General features: G+C 51.8%; 1 protein-coding gene across 5 annotated transcripts in view; it reads right to left on the reverse strand.

The window, feature by feature from the left end:
- Positions 1-1,777: 1,777 nt before the first annotated feature.
- Positions 1,778-25,407, reverse strand: part of ST14 (suppression of tumorigenicity 14) — a 39,633-nt gene continuing 16,003 nt past the window's right edge. For 3 of the 5 annotated variants that reach the window (XM_025213827.1, XM_025213828.1, XM_025213826.1), the window contains exons 2-19: positions 20,521-20,680; positions 19,773-19,900; positions 19,238-19,308; positions 18,432-18,592; positions 17,553-17,588; positions 16,717-16,954; positions 16,045-16,184; positions 15,547-15,644; positions 14,157-14,266; positions 12,376-12,506; positions 11,726-11,830; positions 9,461-9,568; positions 8,539-8,652; positions 8,000-8,125; positions 7,396-7,582; positions 5,512-5,786; positions 4,808-4,944; positions 1,778-4,520 (exon numbers count right to left, since the gene is read on the reverse strand). In XM_025213827.1, coding sequence (XP_025069612.1) covers positions 4,359-4,520; positions 4,808-4,944; positions 5,512-5,786; positions 7,396-7,582; positions 8,000-8,125; positions 8,539-8,652; positions 9,461-9,568; positions 11,726-11,830; positions 12,376-12,506; positions 14,157-14,266; positions 15,547-15,644; positions 16,045-16,184; positions 16,717-16,954; positions 17,553-17,588; positions 18,432-18,592; positions 19,238-19,308; positions 19,773-19,900; positions 20,521-20,677 — 2,484 coding nt within the window. In that variant the 5' untranslated portion in view covers positions 20,678-20,680 and the 3' untranslated portion in view covers positions 1,778-4,358. Of the gene's footprint in view, positions 4,521-4,807; positions 4,945-5,511; positions 5,787-7,395; positions 7,583-7,999; positions 8,126-8,538; positions 8,653-9,460; positions 9,569-11,725; positions 11,831-12,375; positions 12,507-14,156; positions 14,267-15,546; positions 15,645-16,044; positions 16,185-16,716; positions 16,955-17,552; positions 17,589-18,431; positions 18,593-19,237; positions 19,309-19,772; positions 19,901-20,520; positions 20,681-22,841; positions 22,899-24,663; positions 24,857-25,407 lie in introns of those variants that run through there. The other 2 variants (XM_006032129.3, XM_025213825.1) reach the window with 2 other exon arrangements.

The raw sequence follows: 25,407 nt of genomic DNA on the forward strand, positions 1-25,407 counted from the left end.
GAGCGTGGCCCAGTGGGTGGAGTCAGGAGACCCAGGGTTTCTCTCCCATGGACCTGCTGTGCAACTCTGGGTGCGTCATGCTCTATCAGCACCCAGCCCAGCACCCTGCACAGCCCCATCTGGCTAGGCCAGACACCCTTAGAGCAGAGGCTGCCTGCCTTTGTGCAGAGCAGCAAGGCCCTGATCAAGGTAGCAAAGCCAGTCACCCATGGCCACCAGGGGATACCAATGTCACTCACCTCGTTTTCTCTGTGGCCCAAGCCACACACGTCCCAGCTGGAAGGGGCAGCAGTGCCGGTGCAGGAGATGGGATGCGGGTGCCCTATGCTTCCACTGGCAGTCTAGCTGGCATCTCCACAGTGCTACCATGGATTGTGAGAAGGCTTTTCCTAATATCTAACCTAAACTTCCCTTGCTGCAACTTGTGACCATTGCTCCTTGGTCTGTCATCTGCCACCGCTAAGAGCAGTCCAGCTGCATCCTCTTTGGACCCCCCTGCAGGTAGTTGAAGGCTGTTATTCAATCCCCTCAGTCTTCTCTTCTGCAGACTAAATAAAACCAGTTCCCTCAGCCTTTCCTCGTTTGTCATATTCCCCAGGCCCCCAACCATTTTCATTGTCCTCCACTGGACTCTCTCCAATTTGCCTGCATCCTTTCTGTAGTGGGGGGGCCCAAAACTAGACACAGGACTCCACGTGTGGCCCCACCAGTGGCAAATAGAGAGGAATAATCACTTCCCTTGATCTGCCAGCAATGCTTCTACTAATGTAGCCCAGGATGCCATTAGCCGTCTTCGCAACAAGGGCACACTGCTGGCTCATATTCAGTTTATTATCCACAACAACCCCCAGGTCCTTTTCTGCAGAGCTGCTGCTTAGCCAGTTGGCCCCCAGCCTGTCCCAGTGCATGGGATTGTTCTGTCCTAAGTGCAGGACTTTGCACTTGTCCTTGTTGAACTTCATGCCATTTCTTTTGGTCCAATTTGCTACAATTTATTGAGGTCTCTCTAAACCCTAGCCCTACACTTACCCTTTGCACCAATTCTGTGCACTACTTAGGACTAACTAAAATATGGCCTTTCCTCTTGTAGGTTCCAGGACTAACTACTGCAGGAAGCAGCCTTTATAGCTTCATGAAATTTGGTCTCTGCATCCCAGCCTGATGTTAGTTAGATTGACTCAGCCTTTTTGTGGATAACTGAAATCAGCCACTATTACTGCATTTTCTGCTGTTGCAGCCTTTCATCTCCCTTAGCGTTTCTAACTCACTGCTGCCATCCTGGTTTCAAGGGAGGTGGGGAGGGGGGAGGAAGGGAAGGGGAGGCCAATAGTCTGTCCCCAGATATACTTTTTTTCTATTGAAACCTGGAATTTCTATCCACAGAGACTCCTTACCAGCTGGAAAATCTACCCGATTTGATTCGATGGAGTCTTTTATATCGAGTGCTGCTCCTCCACCAGTATGAGCTCTAGAAGAACTTGTACAATCTTTGCAATCTTCTATGCCTGATGAAGGGTGCCTGTGCCCGAAGGCTTGCAAATAAAGATACACTTTTTTGCAAATATCTAGTTGCTTTAATAAAAGATATCACCTCTGCCACGAGTTTTGATTCCTTTTGTCTCTAAGCCAATACAGCTACAGCCTGGATATCTGACACACGGAAGATATTGTTATTTAATGCTAAGCATTCAAGTTCCTCTACTTTTGACCTTAGGCTTCTAGCATTAGTATAAAAGCAGGTATACTTTTTATTGTTGCCTGTTTGATTTTTTAATCATTAAAGGTATTTATTTGCTTGTGCTCGTCTTCTCCGTTTCTCATCCCCATTTTTTATGGTTTCACTCCACAGGGTGTGCTGTGTGCTGTTCTGCACCTTTCAGCTTTGCCATTTTTAGTTTGAAAGTACAATGTGAGAGGCGAGAGGCAGAGTATTATCAAAATTCCCAGTTTAATCCAGATTGACAGCGGCATCTCCATTGCGTTCAGACCTCTACAAAAATTATTTCACAACAGGGAAGGGTTCAGACAAACAGATCACTGGGCCTTGTCATCCCGACGTCTACACAGCAAAGCCAAAGGGAGCAACAGATAGAGACGCGAACGGGATCAAATAGATAAAAATCACAACAAAACATTTATTTAAAAACCAAGAAAATGGATAAAAAGCTACTGAGCTCTACCCCCAGCCCAGCCCCCACCTAGGTCCTCTCAAGATGCGTAGCCTGAGACATCCCCTGCAGGGAGATGTCTTCCACAGGCTGTGACAGGTCACCCAAGCAAGCAAAGGGGGTTAGCATGTTTATAAGCCCCTCACCCTCCTTGCAGAGAGATCTGCAAGGGCCATTTGCAGGGCTCTGCTCTCACTCCAATGACATAACAGCTTCCCCTAACACCTCTATTGCCTGGGTTCGCATTCACACACACACACACACACACACACACACACCATAGGATCCTTGGATCCAGACCCTGACTATGCTCTGTTTAAAGGCATTAAAAGATCTCACCTAAGGATGCAGCTTCACACAATGACTAAAGAAGAGCCAGCTACAGGAGGCACTTGTATCACAGAGATGAGTTCCACAGCTGGCTGTGTTACAGCTCATTCCTAATAAGGCACATTGTGGCAATGCCAATCTGACCCACGTGTGGGTCAGAAAATAGGTACCGTGCACATGCACATGCACGCACACAAACACACGCACGCATGCACGCTGCTCTAGGGGCTACATCTAAAGCACTTGTGTGAAAAGCAAGGTCAGCCAAAGTGCAGCCTGAGCTCCAATGTGAATGGTCCACATGGAGGTCTATGACAAGCCCAAGCATGGATTCGTGCATGCTCCTGGACAAGATGCTCCGAGTCCCAGAATGTGGCACTCTGCGCACATCCTACAGGACTGCGAAATCTATGGTTCAAACCTCGTCTGAATTTAGACCTCTCCAGCCTGTCTAGGAGATGCAGGTTTTCTGGGGCTGTCTCCAAGCTGAGGTCTCAACAAAGGACCTGAGTGCAATGAGCTAATGAGAACTTGGGGACGGTAGGGCAGCAGGGCTGAGACTGTGCCCTTGCTCATGTGGGCTGGTCAACTTGGATTCACCATCCCAACAGCCTTGCTAGTAAGGGAAGCCACCAGCTCAGACCAGGACCCTTCCCTTGTGGCTCACCTCCTTGACTCACTCCTCACGATCTGCTACTAGGATACCTCCAATGGTCTCAGCTTCTTCCAAAACAAATCAGGTAAACTAGTTTGCAAGCAGAGGCATCTCCTACAGCCACCCCATCTCCATCACCCCTAGCAGATGCCTGCAGAGGGCAACAAGGATGCTGGAGCCATGCAGAGCCCTGCAGCCATCACCTTGACCCAATAAGGAAAGGACCAAGGAGCAGAGCAAGCTGGGTACCAACAGGAGGGGTGAGGGGTCAGACTAGGAGGAGGGATCAGACCCAGCAGCCACAGATCACACGGCATTTACCCGTGGACACCTGGGGGGCTGGGAGGGGGAAAGAAGTTCTCCTTATCTATTCTGCTCCTTCATTTGTGATTCTCAGCTGTAAAAGCCATTTCTAAAACATCAGACAGACATGAATAAAAACCTCCCCAAGCCAAGCTACCCCAGGCCAGGCTGGTGGCAAGGCCTTGGAGGGAGCTGCTCCTGGGAAGGCTCCCTGGGGGCCAGGAACCTGCACTTTCCCCATACCATTAAACCAGGTGCTGGCAACAAGGGGGACATGGGGCAGAGCAACTCGCAGACATTATTTTAAAACCAGTTTTCAGTTCCACTGATTTCAGGAAGGGGCCAAAGGGTTAATCTAAAAACCACATCTGGCATCACTCACTACATGCCCAGCAGGTCCAGTCCTGCCTCTGGAGCTGCACACACAAGCACAGACACCCTCCCCCCACCCGCCCCGCTTTAAATGCAGCCAGTCCTATCTTCTGCAGTGTCCTGCTGGGCAACTGCTGCACCGCAGTCCTGGGCTTTTGAAACAGGAGTGGAGGCTTCCCTGGAGCTCCTTTGGCCCAGGTATTGCAGTCCATGCCAAGGTAGGGAGTGGAGAGGAGGGCTCCGGGCTCTTCCCCAAAGAGTCCTGCTCAGCTGAGGTAGAGGGGTATGTTAGGGCAGCTCCTGGAGACAATGTCCCAGCTGCCCACAGCTCACCCCATGTGTGCCCACTGGCCAGGCCAGGCCCCTCACTGGTCCAGCAGTGTGGGAGAGCAGAGGAAACGACACACACGCACAGGATTCCCTTCACATCAGCTGGGAGCGTCTTCAATCACCGTCTCAAAAGAGACCCAGAGTCGAGTTCGAGAAGTGCTGCGAGCCCATGCGGAGCCCGGCACCCCACTGCGGAGCTCCTATACCCCACTGTGCTGCTTGATCCAGTCCCGCAGATGGGTGACCCGCGTGTAGACCCCTGGCTTGTTCCGTCGCGCGCAGCCGTCTCCCCAGCTCACCACGCCGGCCAGGAACATCCTGCTGTTGGTCTCCATGCTGGCCAGCGGCCCACCGGAGTCTCCCTGCACGGGGCAGAAATGCCGGTTACACAAGGACTGTCTCCCTCCCCTACGACTCCAACGAGTAGGGCTGGGAGGAGGCCAAATTAGCTTGTCCACTCCCGTTCCACAGTGGAAGGGGCCTTTACCGACTCCCTGGAGGACAGACAGCTTGATGGTTTTAAGCCACTGAAGGCAGGGCTGTGGGAGACCAGGGTTCAATCTCCACTGGTGCCACACACCGAGTGTATGAGCAGTCCTGGTCAGATGGCTCCCCCTTGCTACGACTGTCCCTGTCCCTGCTGAAGTACCTGGCAGGCGTCGATGCCTCCCGTCAGGATCCCCACACACATCATGCGTGGTGTCATCTGGTTGGCCAGCAGGCTGTTGCACTGGGTCTGGTTGATTATCCGAATTTCTGCCTTCTGCAAGATGGTGGCACCGCTACCTGCAGGGACCCGAGACAAGCGGTGTGTTAGAAGGGCCAGATACTCCTCCTCACCCAGAGCACTTGGGTTGCAGAACATGCTCCAGCCCCCAACATCCATCAGCACAACCTCTTCCCAGACTCATTCTGCCCTCTGATTCAATCCCTCATGCTGAGCACCAGGCAGTTCCTATCCCCCTCACCCATCAGCCAGGCACCAAACTCTCCCCAAGGTCTGGGGATGAGCCCATGTACTCCCAGCCAGAATATGATAGTCCAGCTGCAGGGACAGGGGCAGCCTGTGGAGCCCAGGCTGGGGGCTTATGGCAGCAGAATTGGGACGCAGTCAGTAGAGTCCCAAACCTCCTGCACCTGCCTTTGAGTCCCAGCACTGACCTTCATCAGTGGCCACCCAAGCAGACTAGCAAGCACCAGAAGGCCTAGGGAAGAAGCTCCCACCATGGCGCAATTCTCACAAGACCCCATGGCCTCCCTTCACACCTCTTGAACAACCACATAGCCACCAAGGCAGGCACTGCGCCCGACTCTCTCACCCCTTGCCCACAAACACACACACGCCTCACTCACCCCCTTCAGAGGTGGCTCCCCATCCAGTCACCCACAGGTCCTTGCCAGAGGGAAAGTCATGTGTGGGGTCGGGAAGGCAGATGGGCCGGACAACTTTGCTGAAGGTGACCGGGCTCTGCAGCTCCAGCACGGCGACGTCGTAATCGTAGGTGAAGTCGTTGAAGTTGGGGTGGGCGATGATGCGCTTGATCTTCCGCTCCTGGACGTTCTCATGAGTCCGCCGGCTCTGGTCGTGGAGGCCTAGGAAGGCTGTCCACAGCTTGGACTCTGAGTATCTGCACAAAGACACATTGTGTGGTGATGCAGGGGGGGACTGGAGACTGTTTTAGGGTAAGGCAAGGGTGGAGAAAAACTTGTTTTGACAAAAAGGTGTTTTTTAAACTAACATTTTTTCTTAAAATGTGCTCTCCAGGGGAAAGGTAGATTGTTCTGGTCAGAAAACTGAACTATTGGTATTTAGCAAACTGCTGAGGGACCTCATGGGAGCTGTAGCACAGGTGCCTGCTGTTCCCATTCCTTTCTAGGGGCCAGACAGTCTACCCAGACCATCTCCCACGATGTACCACAGTCTGGGGCTCCCATGAGGCAACTGGCTCCAGTCCCTGCAAGGGAGGACCGGGATGCACATCAGAGATGCCATCTGACACTATGCCTGACTAGGAGACAGCACTGCATGCTGCAGTGGCATTTCCAAAGAGAAAATACGGCTCTTGGTTTTTTCACTGAAAAGCTGAATTCCCCCAGGGATGGAAAGCTGACTTCTCCCCGTAGCCAGGTTTTCCTTGGGACACCAAATCTCCCTATGCTCCTTTCAGGTGTTGCTCAGGGCTCTGCTAGACTACGCAGCTGCTGCAGTGCCCTCAGCTGGACAGTGTGCTATACAACACCACGACCAGCCCAGCCACAGCTAGAATCTCTCACCCGGAGACGGATGATGTCCTGACTCCCAGCTCCTTGGCAGGACTAAAGATCACCCTCTACTTGCTGCTGTATGAGGCACTGCAGCACCTACCACAAGCCACGCAGGGAGGTAAGGCCCAGATGCTATTTGAACCATTGTGAATAGGGCACAAAACCAAGATAATAAACCTATGGGTTCTCCTTTCCCTAAATATGGTTACATCCCCCACCTGCCTGGAGGCACAGCAGCCCCCCAGGCACACTGTAGGATTCTGACCAGGGTCAGGAAGGAATTTTACCCCCTGATCAGACTGGTATGGACGGTGGGGGGCATGGGGTTGCCTTCCTCTGTAGTGGGGGCATTGCATTGCCCTCTACCCAGGATCTCTTGAGCATATATTGACAACATTTCAGAAGCAGGACATTAGCTGCTGTGGTCCCCCTGTTTTACCTGTGGCAGACTAGGATGTCAGGCCTGTGTTGTGTCAAGGTCGACAACAGTCTTATGTCAAATTTAGATTAGGGATTGTATAGGGTGGTTTGGATAGGGATGATCCTGCCACAAGCAGGGGGTTGGACTAGATGACCTGTGGAGGTTCCTTCCAGCTCTACTTCTCTCCAATTCATCTCAATAAGCCAGAGTATTGGCAACATAGGATCTCCACACACCAGCCCCAGGCAAGAAAGGCTTCTGTCTTATACCAAAGAGGCTGGAGCCATGACCTGGGCTGGAGAAACACAGCAAACTTGCTTCTGGGGAGAACTTCCCAGGAGGGTCTAGCATTCTCCACTGCAAGGCACAGCCATGTTGGCTATACTTTCCCCTGAAGCAGTTGGGACTGGCTGCCAAAGATGGAGGGACACTGGACTAGCGCTGGGCTGATGTCCTGGCCATTCCTGGAGGTGTGTGCACAGGTCTAACATCTCACTGACCCTACCCAAGCCTGGAGAGCAGCTGAGACCCAGTCCCATGGCAGCACCCACCTGATCCGCATCTCATCCTGGAAGCAGTGCGCTGCTGACACCAGCCACTTGTCTGATACCAGCGAGGCCCCACAGATGTGCCCCTGGCCTTCCACATGCAGGCTGACCTGCCACGGCCACTCGCCCACCTCCGAGTCCAGCCCGCCGACAATCCGCGACTGCTTGCTGTACGAGCGGATCCCGCAGTCTGCAAGGGGAGGGGGAAAAGGACCAAGAAGAAGCATGAGGCTCCTGTTAGTTACCTGCTGCAAATCTCATGGGATCCCCCCTGGGAGTCAGAGATCTCCCACCATTTCTGCAGTTCATTGCTGGTGCTATCAGCACAGCAGTGGGAGCAGAGTTTGCTAACAGGAATGGCGGAGCCAACAGAGAACGCAGAAGAGCAGAAACTATTTATTGGTCCTAAATAAATGTCATAGTGCAAATAACCTTCACTGTTTAATGATGACTGTCTGGTTACACCCCATGCAGACAGCAACTGTCACAAGGTCCCTCCTGGAGCCTGAATGACCAGATACTCCCCTCATTCCTAAGTGTCCTGATTTGGGGACAGATCCTATAAAAAAACCTGGCCTTGGCCCCACCCTTTCCCTGCACCGCTCACCGCAGTTCTCCTCGTCCGAGTTGTCGGCGCAGTCCTGCGTCCCGTCGCACTCCGGGTTCTTCTTGCTCACACACACGTTGCTGCGGCACTTGTAGGTGTACTCGCTGCAGGGGACAGCCGTGGCTGCTGAAAGGCAAAAGCAGAGGGTTTAGCCCCATTTTGCACCCAGTAGAAGAGCCCCTGAGCAGGATGCTGGGTGGAAGGTGTTGCCTGAGATCACATTTTGGGCTCTCATTGGGGAGAACAGCCAAGTCCCATGGGTGGAAAGGAGTTTCAGCTCCATGACAATATCTTGCATGCCACACTGATGAAATGTGGATCCCACAGGAATCCTACTCTTGGCACTGTGACCCCCCTCCCTCTACAGGATCCTACTTGTGACCACAGCTCTCCTGACTGGTTTCTCAGGCCATCGGTGGAGACCCTGCTTGTGGTACCTGCCTGGAGCTTGCAGGGTCTCCCACAACAAGCTCTGAGAGACCATACCCAGATGTGCCCCTTCCCTCAGAGCCACATGGTCCTCCTGAGCCCTTCCTCACCCCCGACGCAGTCGTTTTCATCACTTCCGTCCCCACAGTCATCCTTGCCATTGCACTTCTGGGCTTCAGGGATGCATTTCCCATTGCGGCACTTCAAGTTCTTATCTGGACACTCTGGAAAGGAGAGGAAACAGCTGCAAGTCAGACCCAGCAAGCAGGGAACAGAGCCCCAAGGACCCTGCTTTAATCTGCCCCTGTGACAGAGGGGATGAGACTGGGCTTTCAGGGGACAGCTGGGCCCAGACAGACCCTGCAGTTCTCCAGCTCCGAGATGAAGTCCTTGAGCTCTCCGCCTGTCTTCTTTCAGAAACCCCTTCCCTTTTCAGCCACTTATCTTGTCCCCTTTTCCACCAAACATTGTGTTATTTTTAATAAAGCCTCTTATATAAGTCTCCTGTGTGACTAAAGCCCACATCTGGGGACTTTACATGCACACTGCAAAGGGCACCAGTTAAAAGGGATCTTCAGAGACAGAGATAAGTTTGCTCCCTCGAAGGAATAAGTGACTGGCCAGCAGAATTCCTATAGAGCTGATTTCAATGCTACCAAAACTTAATTTGATTTTACTTACTTATGATTAATCATTAGGCTACCTAGAGTCTGTGATAACCATTTTTTAAAATCTAAATAAGGGGCATATAACAAGACTCTGGGGTCTTTTGTGAGAAGACTAAGACTGCCCACGCTAACCTAGGAGCTTTCTAGTCACTTCTGTTCTTTGGGTTTCTGCTGGACAAGCCAATCCTCTCCGTCTGCTCAAATCAGTTCAGATTAAATCCAGGGTTTTGACAGTTTTAGGTAGCACAGGTCGGATCACATCTAGGTCTCATTACAGTGGCTCACAGCTTTCCCTGCATTCATACGTGGGTCCTGCATCGTGTCAGGTCTCATGGTTGGATGGAGTGCTGGACCCATTACTTACTGCACTGCTCCTCGTCGCTGTTGTCTCCACAGTCGTTCACACCGTCACAGACCCACATGAGCGACTTGCACCACCCGTTGCTGCATCTGAACTGCTCCTTGGTACAGTCTAGGGGAAGGAGGAGGGAAGCGTGAGAAGATGCAAGTGTACTGTGAAATCATCTGCGTGGCCAGAGGGCAACAGGGCTGCAAGGTACCACGACACTGGGACATGGTGGGCAGCACAGCCCAGTGAGTTAGAGACTTGCAGTGAGAACACCTCACCCTGCCCCTGCAACATGCCGAGGACCTCCTGAAGCCCCCTGAGCACTCAGCACCTTCACAAGCTGCAGCCCTGCCTGAGAAGGCAAAAGAGCTGGGTCAGACAAGGCAACGGCTCCGAGAACCCGCTCGTACCAGGGGAAGGCTCAGGAGACTCTTACACATGGAAGAGAACTGGGAACCACACCACCATAAAATGACGACTGATGTTCAGTCCTGCAGATCCCAGATGAATGAACATCAGGACTCATGGCATTTGGATGAGAAGGACACTTGGGAAACAACAACCCTTCCAGGCTCCCAGGCCAACTCTACAGGTCACCAGCCAGCTCCGCTCTTGGCTTTAGCTTCCTGTACCTGGTGCCCCACGCATCAGCATGTTAGCATAGCCATGTCTCGTCTTTGTAACAGGTTCATGACTGACATGGCTGAGTCATGTCCAGACAGCAGCTTTTCTTATAAGCCAGCCAATTCTGTGCATGCGCATCAGCTGTGGGGAGTCTGAGCAGCAGTCCCATCAAGGGCTTGAGCACCCAGAGAACATAGATTTGGGGATATGCTACAAGAGCTGACAGCAAGTCGGTCATGTGCCAGCCTAGGTAAAATAGCTCCCAGAGTTACTAAGAGAGCAGTAACTGTGCTGTACTTGGATGCATTTGTAACTGAGTTTAACCAGCCAGGCCAGAGTCAGAGGTAGCAACTGAGCCAGAATCATAGAAAAAAATTCTAATTACATGAAAAATTCAGTCAAAATGTGGCAAACTCCTAGGATGCCACAGGACTCTGAGCTGACAAGAGAGAGCCCTTGCCACCCGTAGCAGCTACCCCAGTCCCAGCAAATACAGTCTGTTCAGCACAGTAAAGTCCTGAACTGGAGGCTCCACTCTCCTCTGATGGACTTTAGGCCCCCACTAAAGACATTACTAGGGGGATCTGTGTATTAATCCTGGAGGAAAAAGTTAATTTACAACAACACACACACACCGATTCCCAAGCTCAGCTCAGGAAGAAGCCACAAACAGTACCTTGAGCTTCTGCTAAAGATACTGAAATGCATGCCTGCCCTTAAGCCAACCCCACAGCTTACACCAGAGCCTTGGGGTTCAGAGGAAGCAAACATCAGCAAGAAGGATTAAATGGAAGGAACAATATCCCAGCAGGCGGGTGGGATAATGACTCAAGTCAGTGACCTGGCATTGGCTGTCGGCAGAGAGATTAATGGTAATGAAAACCCAGGCCCACAGACTCAAAGGGGATTCTGGAGCCGATCACCATGGAACCGGTGGTTAAGGGAGGTCTCTCCAGGGATAATTTGCTGCTAGACACATGTGATTCCCCAAACTGGAGTCTGGCTCTCTTCTATGGAAGTGGAAAGAGCAGCCAGATTCATAGAACTTAAAAGACAGGAGCCAAACTAAGTCCTGGAGTCAGACAGCCCCAGCTGTGGAAATGTCCCTGTCCCCAAACTTCAAGCAGTTCAGACCAACCCAACTGCCTGGATAGCGGGATGAAGATAACTGCTCAAAGGTACATTTTTGCCCCTGTCCCTCTGCAATACAGCAACAGCCACAGCACTGAAGCCACACGTGCAGAGATGAGGTAGCCTCCACATGTCGCACACCACAGAGCCATCGCTCAATAGCCTGGCAAGCCGGCTGGCAGAATCAGCACTGTTGCACACTAGAGATCACAAAGTTACAGAGCCAGGCAAGCAAGTGTTAGATTGGCACCCAGGCCTGAATCAAGCTCCAACAATTTGGCAGCTTGGAAAGCTCCTGGATGGACCACCTGGACCAGAAGCAGGCAACAAAGACCTTTGCTTCACTGGGGCTTCTCTCCCTTGTGGTTCAGGAGACACTTGCCTTGTCTAACTAACTGCCAGCCCAGACCGCTGTCTAGAAGCCACCTGCATTACCTGACCCTGCAGACATGAGCAAGCCAGGAGTTCACTTCTCACTCCCTGTGTTCAGCACACAAGCAAGCACCAGTTGAAGGCACAACTTACTGCAGGAGCGCTCATCACTGGCATCTGAGCAGTCCATCCAGCCATCACAGCGCAGGGCTTTGTCGATGCAGCGGCCAGTCTTGCAGGTGAATCTGCCAGGACAGGCTGTGGACAATGAGGGAGACGGGACATGCATGAGCTTCTAAGTGACCATCCTGTCCTCTTGCCTTCACCCATTCACCGTTTCTTTGCCCACACCCACTACATAGAGGATCCAGGAGGTCTGTGCTGACACAGACACATGCCCCTGTTGGCAGCCTGGGCTATATGCGAGTGAAGTGGATTTTCCAGGGAAAGTCACTGATGCCCCATGTTGCTGGGCCTAGGATTAGCTGCTCCATCCTGTGCTTTCCTTCACAGAAGCCATTTTTCCTGCATTTGTCAGAAGACACCAACAGGAGATATTACACCAAAATGAACAGGCTGGAGCTCCAGAGTCTGGACATGGATTTCCCAGAGTGCATCCATCTTCCTCATGGGATCGGGGAGCATGAGGCTTAGGGATTCAGCTGGAGAATTTGTAGGGCAGCTGCATCTGGCCAGCCATCAGCAGGATTGTGTGCACCCATCTCACCTGCAACCCCACTGCTCTGCACTCACAACTTACTCCTTTGCCCTCCTGCAAGGTTGGTGCCCTCAGTTTAACTTACGGTCGCTGGAATCGTAGGACAGGAACTCTGCCGAGAAGCCGGTGTCAGTGTACGACTGGTCGGAGTGGAACCGGACTGTTATTCGGTTGGTACTACTTGCCACCACAAACTGGGGGCGCTCTCCACAGTACCTGGAGGGGAACACAGCACAGGATTTATTACCTGCTGCAGAGTTACAGTGGAAGAGGCTAATGGAGAAAAGCACAAACTCTGGGCTCCTCGCACAAAGTGGTCTAAAAAACCACTAGGTTTCTTACTGCTCAGACCATCTAAAACACTGACCAAGTCCAGCACAGCTGGCAGAGGTGGCAATGGCCCCACAAATAGGTGCCTCAGACTCAGCTGCATCTCCCAGCATAACAGAGCTGCAAAGTTTAGCGCTGCATTTCAACCCCTGGTCGGTGCGATCCAGCCAACAGTAAAGGGAAGAGCTACAAAACCCTGGGCAATGGCTTGATCCTGGTAGGCTGAGCCGATGTGCCTGCCATGCCGACCAGTTGTGCCTCTCTGCTACATCATGCTCTCTTGATTGTGTCCACCTCTTGCCTCTTATTTAGACTGGACTCTTTGGGCAGGAATCATCCGCTTTTCTCTGTACAGCACCTAACACTTTGGAAACATGGGTCCATGGCTATTGTTCCCAAGAGCTGCTGCTAGTAAGAAGAGCTGGTTGCAAAATGAGGTTCACAACCTGAACTCCCACATGTTTGAGAGGGTCAGATCTCATGCTAGTCAGTGCCAGAATTTTTAAAATAATAGAGCTCATTTCAGCTTAGCGCAAGGTACCTATCATTTCAAACCAAGTAGATAGCTCAGCTAGAGTTGCTAGGCAATGACCCCTAGTGAGAGAGAGCTAGCCAGATTCTCACTGCCACTGCACTAATACTGAAACCCTGCCCTTCTCCATGGGAGCTGCCAGAGGGGAATCGGCTCCTTCCAGTTCAAGATCTCATCTCGGCTACACGTATTTGGCTTTACTGGATGAATGTCTGGTGACAGATAGCTCACTGCCAAGCTACGAGTGCTGCTCACATGTACATTAGTGGCAGTTCTACTCAGCAGCTCCCCAGTGGAGTAGTTGCATAGTAGCTAGGGTCAGGAGGGACCTGAACAGATCATCTAGCCTGACCCCCTGCCACAGGCAGGAATGAATGCTGGGTTCACAAGACCCCAGACAGGTGATCGTCCAACCTCCTCTTGAATTTGCCCAAGGTAGGGGCGAGGACCACTTCCCTGGGAAGTTGGTTCCGGATTTTGGCCACCCTAACTGTAAAATATTGCCTTCTGATCTCCAACCTAAACCTATTCCCCATCAGCTTATGAGTATACAGTGCACCCGGGGATAGTGCTGGCTGCTGAAGGGACTGAGGCAGCTAGCAGGTTCAGATGCTCTACACAAGCCAGGGGAACACTGCAGGGCAGATCAGACTTGGCAGGGGTAGGGGCCAGTACCAGATGCCTCAAAGAAAGCAGCAGGACTCCACAGTAGGCTGGTTCAAAGTAATCAACCTACTTTCCCCAACAACCTCTTCCTAATTTCTCAGTTGTGACCTGACACACGAGACTTTAGATCCCTTCAAGTCCCTTCCATTTGGTTCTGCATGTTCTTTCTAGCCACACCAATGCCCAAGGCCTTAGATACAGGAAATTCCTTGGTCTCAACAAAGCTGTGGAAGTGACTTCCACAGTCACATGAAAAGACCCTTCCTCAGACTAATTTTCACTCTGCCTCAGGGTCAGAATCAGGCCACAGAGCCCAGTGCTGGGCGCCCAGCACTTACTTTGTATTGCTGATTTCTACATAATCCTTGGTGCAGGTGGCAATGGGGACGCCGGGTTCCAGCACGTAGAATAGGTTGAAACGCACCTTCACGTTCTTGTTACTAGGCACCTGCAAGGACAAGGAGACAGTGGGGTTAGGAGCAGAGGCCCTGTTTTCCTCCTATCTCCTCTGTGACCAACTCTGACGGGAGGTGGGGGAAATTGGGAACAGAGCACAAGTCCATAACGAAAAGGAAAAGGCAGTTATTTTGTATTATCTGTCACTCTCTGCCTTGGTAGGAGCTTCTTAACAAAACTAAGACAATCTCTGGAAATAGCAGGAATCAGATTATCTCTTTCAAGCCAGTGTGGAAAGGGGTTTAAGACGGAGCCCCACCAACAGGCTGCAAGTGTGAGAATGACACAGGAGAATGGGCAGACAACAGCCCTGGAAGGGACACAAGAGCAGACCCAGGCTACAAGAAACTCCTCTCTCTGCCCCAAGTAAGCAATCCTGGATTCATTAGGAGACAATAAGAGTCTAAGATACATTTACAGCCAGAAAAGGCAGAGGGATCAGGCAAAGCTCTATCAAACCTGACTCCTGGCAAGGGCTAAGCCAGGGCAATAATCTACCACCTGCGGTTTACTCCAGACAGCTCCATGGGTTGCCAGAATAGCTCAAGCTTAGTCCCAGTGATCAAGCAAGGTAGTGATACAGGTGCCAACCGTCACCTTGCCCGCTCAGTTGACTTCAGAAGAAAGTCAGGGAAAAGCCCTGGCCAGTGAGGTCTATTTGGATGTCGAATAACCTCCCCAAGGGAAGGGAAAGCAGCGGGTCCTAGTCAGAACCAGGACTGGATACAGCTGCATAGGGGACTTCCACAGAGGGGAAAGGAATGGAGAAGCTGGTCAACTGACTTGCAACAGAGCCCATCTAGCCTAGCACCCCATCTCCTTCCCAACAGCAGATGCTTCAGAGGCCACATCAGAAGCCTTAAAGCTCTTAAATGGAATAGCTCCCAAGGGAAATTTGTTCCCCGCTTCAGCCCGGTCACTTAGGGGTCCATCTGTGCCCTCAGGTACAACCATTTATCCTGTTGCTTTACACAAAGTAATGGCTGATGCTGTTGTCCACATGGCCTATGGACGGAGGTGATGGTGGGAATCAGGTGTGCACCTGCACATTTTTCCTGCCCTTGACACTTCCCTTCCAGTCCCCTTCTGAATTCTGCTAATCTCTCAGCCTCGGTGACCACCTGCACATCTTGCCACCATGAGATAATTGTGCTGTGTAACATGAAACATGAGCCAGTTCAAACTACAGACTCACTTGCCCAGACAGATGGGCCTCAATTTGCCCACAGCTTCTCAGACTCCCTGAGAGCGAAGCTCATTTGACCTTCTCACCTCAATGTCCCACGTACAGTCCAAGTTCGAGGGGTAGTGTGCTGGGTAGAAAGGAGTGGTAAAAGTCCCAGTGGTTCCCTTCAATGTCCCACCACAGCCTAGAAGACAAGCATAATGAAGAAGCTGGGTTAGGACTTGGAGCTACTTGGCCTGTCAAAAGCAGCAATGGCAAGACATGCAAAACTGCCTTTAACGAGGTTAAGCCGATCTCTGGAGATACCAATTCCAGTCGAAGGCTTGGATTGAACCCGGGAGACCAATTAGGTGGTTCCTGCCAACATCAATCTTCATGTGTAATCCCACATAAGTCCTCCCACGCACTCCTTAAGGGGCATCATTAAAGCAGATAGACACACTATGGGTAAGATGAGCTCTTCTGAGAGCTGGGACAAGGGCAGCTTCCAAGGGTCTCTCAACCAGCCTGCAGCATCCTTGCCAAGCTGATGTCAACAGCACAGGCTGTCCCTCCCATGACACAGGAAGGCTTCTTCTGCTCACTTTTTATCTTCGGGAGCTGGAAGAATTCGGCCTTGAAGCCAGGGCGCCTGCCTTCGGCATTGGTGACCAGCGTGACCAACATGACGTTCTTGGAGGACAGGAAGGTCAAGTTGTAGGATGGGGGATAGCTGCCACACAGCCTGGGAGGAGGGAAGCACAGAGACTGTCAGACCGCTCAGTGCAGAGCATCCTGCAGTGCAACGCGGCAGCTTCCAGCACAGACACGAATGTGCTCACTGGGTCCTAGCCTCTACTTCACAGACAGGCCCCGCTACGCAGACTCCCAACCCTGTCCCTGCCTCCGCACAAATCCTAGGATTAAAGCAACCATTTCAGCTGACTTCTGCTCCAGTGTTTCCTGAGCTAGGGAGCAGACATTGCTGTGGGGGCCTGGGCAGAGTCGGTTCTTCCTCTTGGTTGCTGAACTGCTTTGGAAGCCACTAAACACCCTCTCTTACAGGTTCCCCTATATTTAGGGCGGCTTTCCTTTCACTCAGCATCATCACATTACTCCTAGCAATGACCCCTTGAACCAGCCTGGACAGCTGCTCTCCCTCCCTTGTGTTTCTTTTGCTTTGAGGCCTGTAGATAAGGAAGAGGAATGCGATACCCATTTCCCCACTTAACAGAAACGATCAGAATGCAAGAAGTCAGCCAGGCAGCAGCACTCACCTCACAAGGGCATGGGGCTCCACGGGGCTCAGGGAGTTGTAGACCTTGATGTAGTCGTTGCCCTCAGTGCAGGGCTCCACATCAAATGTCTTGAAAGTCAGGCTGATAATGGAATCAGCGTCAGCCCTCAGGACCCACTGGCAGCGAGCGTTGTTGGGGTATGGGCTGTTGGGGAAGCCTGGTGTGGTAAAGCTGGTGATCTCGCCCTCCTTGGCATGCAGAGAAAAACTGCAACTATCTGCACAGGACAGAAGGGGTGGGGGGACAGGGGTGCAGAGATGGGTTGGATGTCAGAGAACACGCCACAGAAGGGAAAGCAGATAGATGCTGCAAGCAGGTAGCACTCGATTTAAATGGAGAAAAGCATTGCAGTATATCATCCCATGTTCTGCCTCCCCATAAGCCCAGATGTGCTGTATGGAGCAAAGAAATTGTAATTGCATTTGGTTTTCTGCACCTTTAAATTCCCCAGACCTATCCCTGTGTGCAGAGTTCAGCCACCATGCGGACTGTTACAGAGATGCATGGGTTGTGCTCTCTCTTGCTTGTTATCACTTTCCTGGGAAAGCTGCACTACATGTGGCAAAACGTCACTAAGAGACAGGCCCATCTGATCCCACAGGTGATCTTGGGGCTCCAGCGAGGATCACGCACATGTTTAGTTTGCAGCGAATGCAAATCCTCCCTCCCTGCAAGAGGGAACAGCCTCCTACAGACACTTGCCCCACTGGAAGGAAACTCCCATGTGCTGGGGCTCTCAATGGAAACAAGCAATCCACCCCATGCCCCACTGCAGGGAGATGCACTATAAACAAAGCTGGAGGAGCAATACTCACTGTTCCGGGAAGCCTGGACAATACTGGGATCGGCGGCTATAAGAGAAACAAGCATGCATTCATTAGCGATGAGGTAAGGCCCTGCGCGCACTGCCGGAGGGCTGCCGGCTGGCCTCATTCCACAGGGTTAGCTCCTGCAACATCCTCCCTGCAGGCTGCAGCCTGGATGGCTTTCTCCCTTCCCCCAGCATGCCAGCCTGATCCATGGAGCACCGGACTGAGGGCTCAGAAGCCTGCAGACTTCTGAATGGGAGTGAGCGAGCTGCAGTAAGGAGCTGTCCGACAAGGAGGGAGGTCTGGGCAGCCCCCGCCGTGTTTGGACAGGATGCGGGATGCATTTGAGCAAGTGGGAAAGCAGAGCGCCATTTGGACCCTCCTCCCCGAGGCAGGCTGGCAGGTGCCAGCGCTCATCCTCAGGGAGGATCTCGCTGCTCTGCAAAAGCAGCACAAAAAGCTCTGGGATTTCCCAGCCTCCCCCTGCCTCCACCCAAGGATCCCCGGGGCCTTAACACAGCAGGTAAGTCTAAGGGATGTGCTCCTCACAACCTCCAGTGTCTGAGGCACTGAGGGATTCTCCTCTCTCCCACACGAAGCCTCCCAAGCCAAAGGAGCAAAGTCCTCCTTCCTCCCCAGGCCTCACCCCCAAAGCCCTTTAGGACTGCTACTCTCCCACAACACAGCTCCCACACAGACCATGTCAGCTCTCCCACGCAGCAAGGGCGGCCACCCCCTCATCGGTAGCACTCTGCCTCTAGAAACCTTCCCTCCAAGGTCCTGCAGGGTTTGCCTAATCATGGACCTTTGCCCCTTGCAAAGCAGAAGCCATCTCCGTCTTGCACATGCCCCCACACTGAAGCAGCGAAGGATGCTGGGACTCACGGAAAGCAACCACCGACTCCACTTTTAGCACCGGATTTCGCGATTTCAAGGTCAACATTTGCATCAGGCTCTGCTTGTCAGCCATGGCTCTGTCCAGTGCCTCTGCCTTGTATTTTGGAACCATGAACTCCGACCAGTAATAGGCAATGACGCTGCCTTCACTGCAAGGAAAAAGGGGGATGCATGGTATCAGCGTGCAGGCCATGGCAAGGTGAAGAAACAGCAGGATGGTGGAGAACAAGGACATTGTCCTCAACTGATCAGTGGGTCCACTGATCAGTCCAGCTCTGGAGAGGTCTTGGATCAGCTAAGCAAGTAAGCTAACCGTGCACAGCTGGAGCTCTCATCAGGGAAGGTCTCTGCCACACTGAGCTCTCTGGAGACCTTGCTGCCTCTCTCCACACCCAGGGTCTTTAGACAAGAGCAATGCTGATAGCAAGAGAGCACTGAGCAAGTCTGTTGCTGCTCCGCGAGTCTGATAGAGTAAGCTACCATTGTGTTTCCATTCTCATGTAGCATGTAATGAAGGAGACATATGCACTGTGCTCTCTCATCTAGACTACACAGTGTTCTCTCTTACTGCTTTTCCATGATCTAAAATACAGGGGCGTTTCACTGTGGGGTTTCCAAATATGGGAAAATAAAAGGCTACTGCAGCAACAGCTGTGACTTTTCCAAGTACAGCTATCGAGATAAATGTGCTCTATGACAACCCAGGAGAGTGACTATTAACTTCTCCTCCTTTCAAGGGGGACCAAACTTGTGTTCCCATGCACCCACCCGTGGGCTCAGGGTACAGCACCCACCTGAATGCAGTTATTTCTGTCTCCTTGTGATAAGGACCGATATTTTCATTGCTCCTGTAGATCTCCTCAACCTAAGCAATGTAATAGAAACACACTCAAATATGCAGAAAAGCAGCTTTAAAAAAAAGCATGAATGGGTCAATTCCCAAAGAGCTTGGATATTAAAGGCACAGTCAGGCTAACAGGCTTCAGAGCATGTGTGCTTAAAGGCAGGCCCTTGAGTCGGTATTTAGAGCTCTAAAAAGCAGTCAGGGGATGAAGGCAGCTGTTTGAGGCATTTGCAAGGACCAGGGGTTTGGAAGGGCATCCTGTAAACACCCAAGAGAGACAGACCCATTGCCCTTTCCACATTTCTGAGCTTGGCTAAACAGCTCGCCAAGCTCGGTGGGTGGTACCAGGACTTCGGCATAAGACTGAAGATCTCAGGGGAGAAAATGACAAAAGGACAATGTAGAGGACACAATCCCAGCAGCAGTGACAACAGAGCCTCCCCCCAGTCCTGGGGCAGCCCCAGAGGAAGGAGGCAGTGCCTTACCGTGCTCTTCACCTTCTCGGAGAGCATGGTGAACTCGGAGCTGCTGGAGTCCTCATAGGCATCAAGGAAGTTCCAGTTCAGAATCCGGAGGTGGCCGTTGTAAACCTTCTGGACGGACACGTTTCGATCTGGAAGATGCCAGTGGAGAAAGAGAGAGGATGTCAGGTGGCAATTAGGCCCCGACCTGCATGCTGATGGCAGCGTGAGAGCTGGAGCTAGGGGCACGGCGTTCCCTGCTTCCTGTCCCTTCAGCTCCGGTACTGAGTTGATGTCATTTTCCTAAGCAAAATCCTTGGTTCGGGCCCAGATTTTAGAGCAGGTTTTACAAAAGGCCAATGGCAGAGCTGGGAAGAGTACCCAGGCATCTTGGTCCCCAGCCTCCTGCTCTAACCACAGATAGTCCTACCCTTTTCCCACCCACACCACCTGATAACTCAGCTACAAAGCCTCCCACTGCACAGGTGCTGCTACCACCCTGCCCCAGAGAGAGCTACAACCGCTCTGCTCACAGAGGAATACAGATCCCTAAAGGAGCTCAAACTGCAAGCTCTCTGGGGAGAAGTCGGCTCTCACGCTGCATTGTACAACAGAGCCCTGGTCTAGGCTGGAGCCCCAGCTACCACTAGGTGCAACCTAAGTGCTCCCAGACTTGGAGGCATCGGGGGCCATGGGAGAACCTGCACTGTAGGGGCCCAATGTAGGACATGCGGTCTTCCTCTGGTGTTAGGATGGGAAGTGTTACACTCACATTTGAAGTGCCAAACCAGCAGACCAACCAGGAGGGAGAAGAGAAAGATGGCAATGAGCACAACGGTGACCACCACCCATCGTTTCGGGCCACGCTTCTCCACTGTCTTGGGATTCATGGTGGGGAGGAACTCAACCCCTTCCTCCAGGCCGTTCATTTCCTAGAGGGGAGATTGAAACACTGAGCAGGGAAGCTCATTCCTACAGCAAGTGCATGAGAAAAGGGGGATGTCAGGGCCAGCAAAGCCACGGGGCTGAAATTTGGAACATACAAGGTCAAAGCTTGGCTTTGCTGCCAACTCACACAACCTCACTCACTGCACGTTGGTGCCCACCGCCCAGGGTGTGTTTAACTGCCCTTCTCTCCTTACATCAACAGCTCCCTGTGCAATGTTAAAGCAATATCTGAAATGTAAAGAAAGCAAGTGCTCTCTTACCACTAATCTCTAGAGGCAAAGTACCCCCAGGGGGCTTTAAGTCATTGCATCATTAAAGACAAGACCAAATCTTGCAAGGACCCTTGACTGCAAAATACAGATATCACAACTCTTGGCTAATAATCACGCACACGCACACCGAGAAGGTCCCTGCTTAATGAGATGAGCTCTGCCAGGGGACCGGGGGCGGGGAGGGACACTCAGTCCAGTAGGGAGAAGCACTGCCAGGAATACAGACCACAACTATTCCAAGAACATTGTCCTCATCCTGGTAAAACTAGAACAGAAAGTCAACTGAGGAAAACGTACGTCACTCCTATGCGTCACTCCCAGCCTGGAATACAGACACACTGAGCTATAAATAACTTTCTAGTAATCAGGCAAATCAGCCAACTTCCCCAACAGGAACTCAAGCAGCTCTGGCATGACCTGGAAAGGGCAAGTTGGTCCAATGCCAGCAAAAGGAAATGATGGGCTAAGCGTGTGCAAAACTGATTCTTGAAGAGATGAAGCCAAGGAGGATGAGGAGATCCATTTTGGGCAAGGCCTGGCTATTATATTGGTCCATGGACGAGGGACGCAGGAACGAGGAGACAGGACACCTGGGTCCCATCTCCACTGCACCTGGTGACTCTGGGCAGGGCAGTCGATCTCTCAGGAGCACAGGGACATTTCGATGTCAGAGGCTTAACGCAATGACAGCTGCAGCGTGAGGGTAGGCTCTGTCCCTGCCATGGCTTCCAGCGTCTGACATGAATCCAGGTACATGAATCCAGGGTCCTCCCCAGCTCCTGCTCTGGTGCCAGGAGCACGTCTTCCACCTGCCTTCACCAACGTGAGTAGAGTAGCACGTACAGGTAAAAATAAAGCGCTACTTGCAGAGCACAATTCTGCCCAGGGGAAAGGACAACGGAGAAGCTGAATAACACACAACAGAAGCTGGCCGTGTTGCTCAGGGCAGTGCTGAAGGGGTTCAGAGCAGCGCAAGGCCTGTCGAGAAAAGCACCAGATGTATCCAGGTGCACTCGTGAGACTTCAGTCTTAGACACAAAGGCAGGCAAGTGTCAGCCTCTTCTACAGATGGAGAAAGGGCGGCACCAGGAAGACTTGCCTACAGTCGCAGCCAGCGAGAGGAGGGACGGACCCACGGCTCCGAGTTCCTGCTCTCAGGTGTGCCCAAGACAAAGACGCCAGGAGCCAAGCTGCAGCCTTAGCCAGGCTTCGGGCAGGCAGACTGGAGCTGGCACGCAGCAGGCGCCAAGCTCCGAGCAGACGCGCCTTCCCAGCAAGCGCAGCACCCGAACCACGCTGCTCGATCACGCGGGGAACGAACATCGCTCCTTAGGCGCTGGGACATGGTCACAAAGGAGCTTCAGGGCCTGACTCACCGGCAGCCTGAACAGCCAGAAACCGAGGGCGTGGGGGAGAGGCACGCAGCTCGGCGCCGCGCACAGCAGAGCTTCAGCCACATGCAGTTTCATTTTCTCACAGCCCTGCTCCTAGCTTCACCAATGCCTGCCCACCGCCACCCCACCCTCCACCCCCGAGCAGGCTCGTCTGGCCCTGAGGAACCAGGAACAACCTGTGCATTTCCCTCCCAGACAGATACCCAAGGAGTCTCATGCTTTCGGGGCTGCCTCTTGCACAGCAAGGTCTCCTGAAAGACAGCAGGGGTCTCAATGCTAGGAGGGGGGCATTAAAAATCTCAGGGCATCTTTCAGAAGGGCCAGACTTTGGGGCTGCAGTTCTACTGCTGAATTGCTAGTCCCCAGCAGAGACCTGTGCACTGACAGCTCATCAAAAAAAGGCTGCAAGTCTGTGCTGAAGGCATGTGATCTGAGAAGAGCTGCCAGGTTGAAGGTACCAAGTAACCCATCTTGCTTACCATCTTCTCTTGCACATCTGGATCACCCTTTACCGCAGTCATTGTAAGCTCCTCCTGCCTCTCTGCCCTGCTTCTCGCTTCTGCAGACTCAGGACTCAGAATACAGCCGTCAACCCCACTTCCCTGTCCGGCTGTATCGCCCAGACACAAAGTTACCGCATCAGACAAAAGCACCTCCCCTTTGAAGCACCCTACGCAACCTCTTTCCCCCTCCCCCAGGCATACACAGGGGCTCTCAGGCAAGGAAGGGCAAATCAAGGCACATAATCCTGTTTAAACCCCTGTGTGGCTGCTCCCAGCTCCAGAGTGAAGGGGCTGTAGTTTAACCCTTCTCTACATATACATTAAGAGTGTCCCCTTGCAAACAAGCCCTATGTATCTGCACTTGGTAACTCTTCATAATGCTCTTGCTCCCTGCTTCACTAACCAAACAGCCACCAGTCTCTGCTTCCTGAGCTCTCGCCTCCCCATTCCCAGGATTTTCTTACTTTCCATTCTGCCCTGGCAATCTCCAGAAGCCCTCTCTCCTACACCGCTGCCTTGTCTACCTTCCAGCATAAACTGCCCAGGTCAAGGAAATGTCTTACTCCGGATCTGTTGAGAACCGGTTGTAAGCGCTTATTAAAATGGTCACTTGAAAACCATCGCCATCCTCTAGCACCGTTAATGTCCTCAGCAGGTGCTGCCAGACTGGACAGTCCCAGCATCAGATGCATGTAATTAATAGAAAGCTGTAAGAGTCTGATCTAATCGATGGCACCTCCATCAGTTCTCAGAAATGGTTGCAATAGCCCTGGCCTTGGCACCCCTTCGGCTGCGAATTCTTTATCATAGTGGTATTCACCAAAGCACAGAGAGGAGCAGAAGAATCACAAAAGCATTGCCATCCAGCACTGCTATACCCAGACAAAAAGAAACCTGAAGACAGACCTAACTATCACCAAAGGAGCTAGTATAACGGGCAAATGAGTAAGGCTGGACAAAACGCCCCCGTAAACCAACACTTCTTGCCTGTTCCAAAAAAATATATATATAAAAAAAAAAAAAAATCACTCTTTATTGTCCATTTCTGGCTATAATCAAGAGAAATGCAGCAAAGAAAAATGTCATCCTTACAGGGCTGATGCACGACCAAAAGGGATGACAAAACTGTTGTTTTGTTACCTATTGTTTTTGCTAAAGCCTCCACCGCTGCAGCTGTATTATAGGCAGTCTGAGTTGTCATCTAAATGCAACGAATTATCCAGCCTGCAGAGCAGAGTTGCGAAACGCAGGCCCAGAACACAAACACAACTCACTCAAAAGTTTTGTTTTTTTTTAAAAAAGCTAAAATCTCATGATTGTAAAACCAGTTTCAAGAGTGCTTGGGGCCTGACTCATGATCTTTAAGTGCTTTGGGAAGGCAACACTACTCTCTTGGGCTTCCCAAAAATCTCCCAAGAAAGCCTGTTCTCCTGAGCCTGCCAGCCCAGCTCTGGTAACCGAGAGGTGGGAGAGAATCAGAATCAGCTGGGAGCTTTGAACTCCCCACCAAAACTAGCTCTAGTACAGCACAGGATGCTGCCCACAAAAGCCTTATTTAAACGACACATCCCAGATTACCGAGAGGAAAATGCATTTGACCCATTGCTAACTTTGTCAAGAGCTCTGTGGAAGAAATTATATTCCTCTTGTGCCTCTCAACTTTTCCTAGTGCTCCTGGTTACAGCAAAGAACGTGCTAGTGGGGCTCATAGATGGGGAGGGGAGTTTACACATTTGCTTTGAAAACACAAGATTTGGGCACAACCTGCTGTGTCGCAGCCCTTTAAATGTCCACTTGCCTGCTGAGTTAACTCCGCTGAACAAGGCTAATTCCCCCTAGGAGAGCCCTGCTCTCCCTGCAGGGCAGGTAAAGGGCTCCGACCAAAGGTGGCCCAGGGGCACCGGACCCAGGCTCCATAGGCACTCCCAGCCTCTCCTCGCCTTGGGACACTGAGCCCTGGGGAAGACCAGCAGCAATACCAGAGGTCTGCCAATCTTCCTCCCCTGGAAGAATCACCAGCAAGTTATCACAGTAATTACTTCAAAGCCTCCAGCACAGACCAAGACCCCACAACGATCTCAGCTGTAGTAAATCCAGACAACGACCCTGGAGATAAAATAATTAGACACAGCTTGTACCTTAAAGGATACAGGGCATGCCATAATTGCTGCTGAGCTGGATCCAGAAGTTAATAAAATGTGTGAAGAAATCAAGGAAGCAAAAAGAAAAAATAGGCTCATTGGTAACAGCAAAGCAAACAAATTCTCACAGTTCCACTGGATGGAAAACAGAAACTAGAATTGAAAAGGCAAACAGAGGAAGTGCCAAGGCAGTTTGGCACAATTCTGCAAATAAATGTGCATTTCGAATACGAAGGACATCAAGACGGCGTTCTCAATGGGGCAAAGGAACTATCAAGAAAAGAAAAGCCAACAATTTGAAGAAAGATGATGATGATGCAAAGCTTGCTGCTGCTGCTGGCCCCTGCCCCAAAGACCTTACAGTCTAAATGCATCACTCCGGACTAGATCTGCCCTGCCTT

Source organism: Alligator sinensis, unplaced genomic scaffold (genome assembly GCF_000455745.1).
Source record: "Alligator sinensis unplaced genomic scaffold, ASM45574v1 scaffold1153_1, whole genome shotgun sequence".
In the NCBI taxonomy this organism is placed as follows: domain Eukaryota; kingdom Metazoa; phylum Chordata; order Crocodylia; family Alligatoridae; genus Alligator; species Alligator sinensis.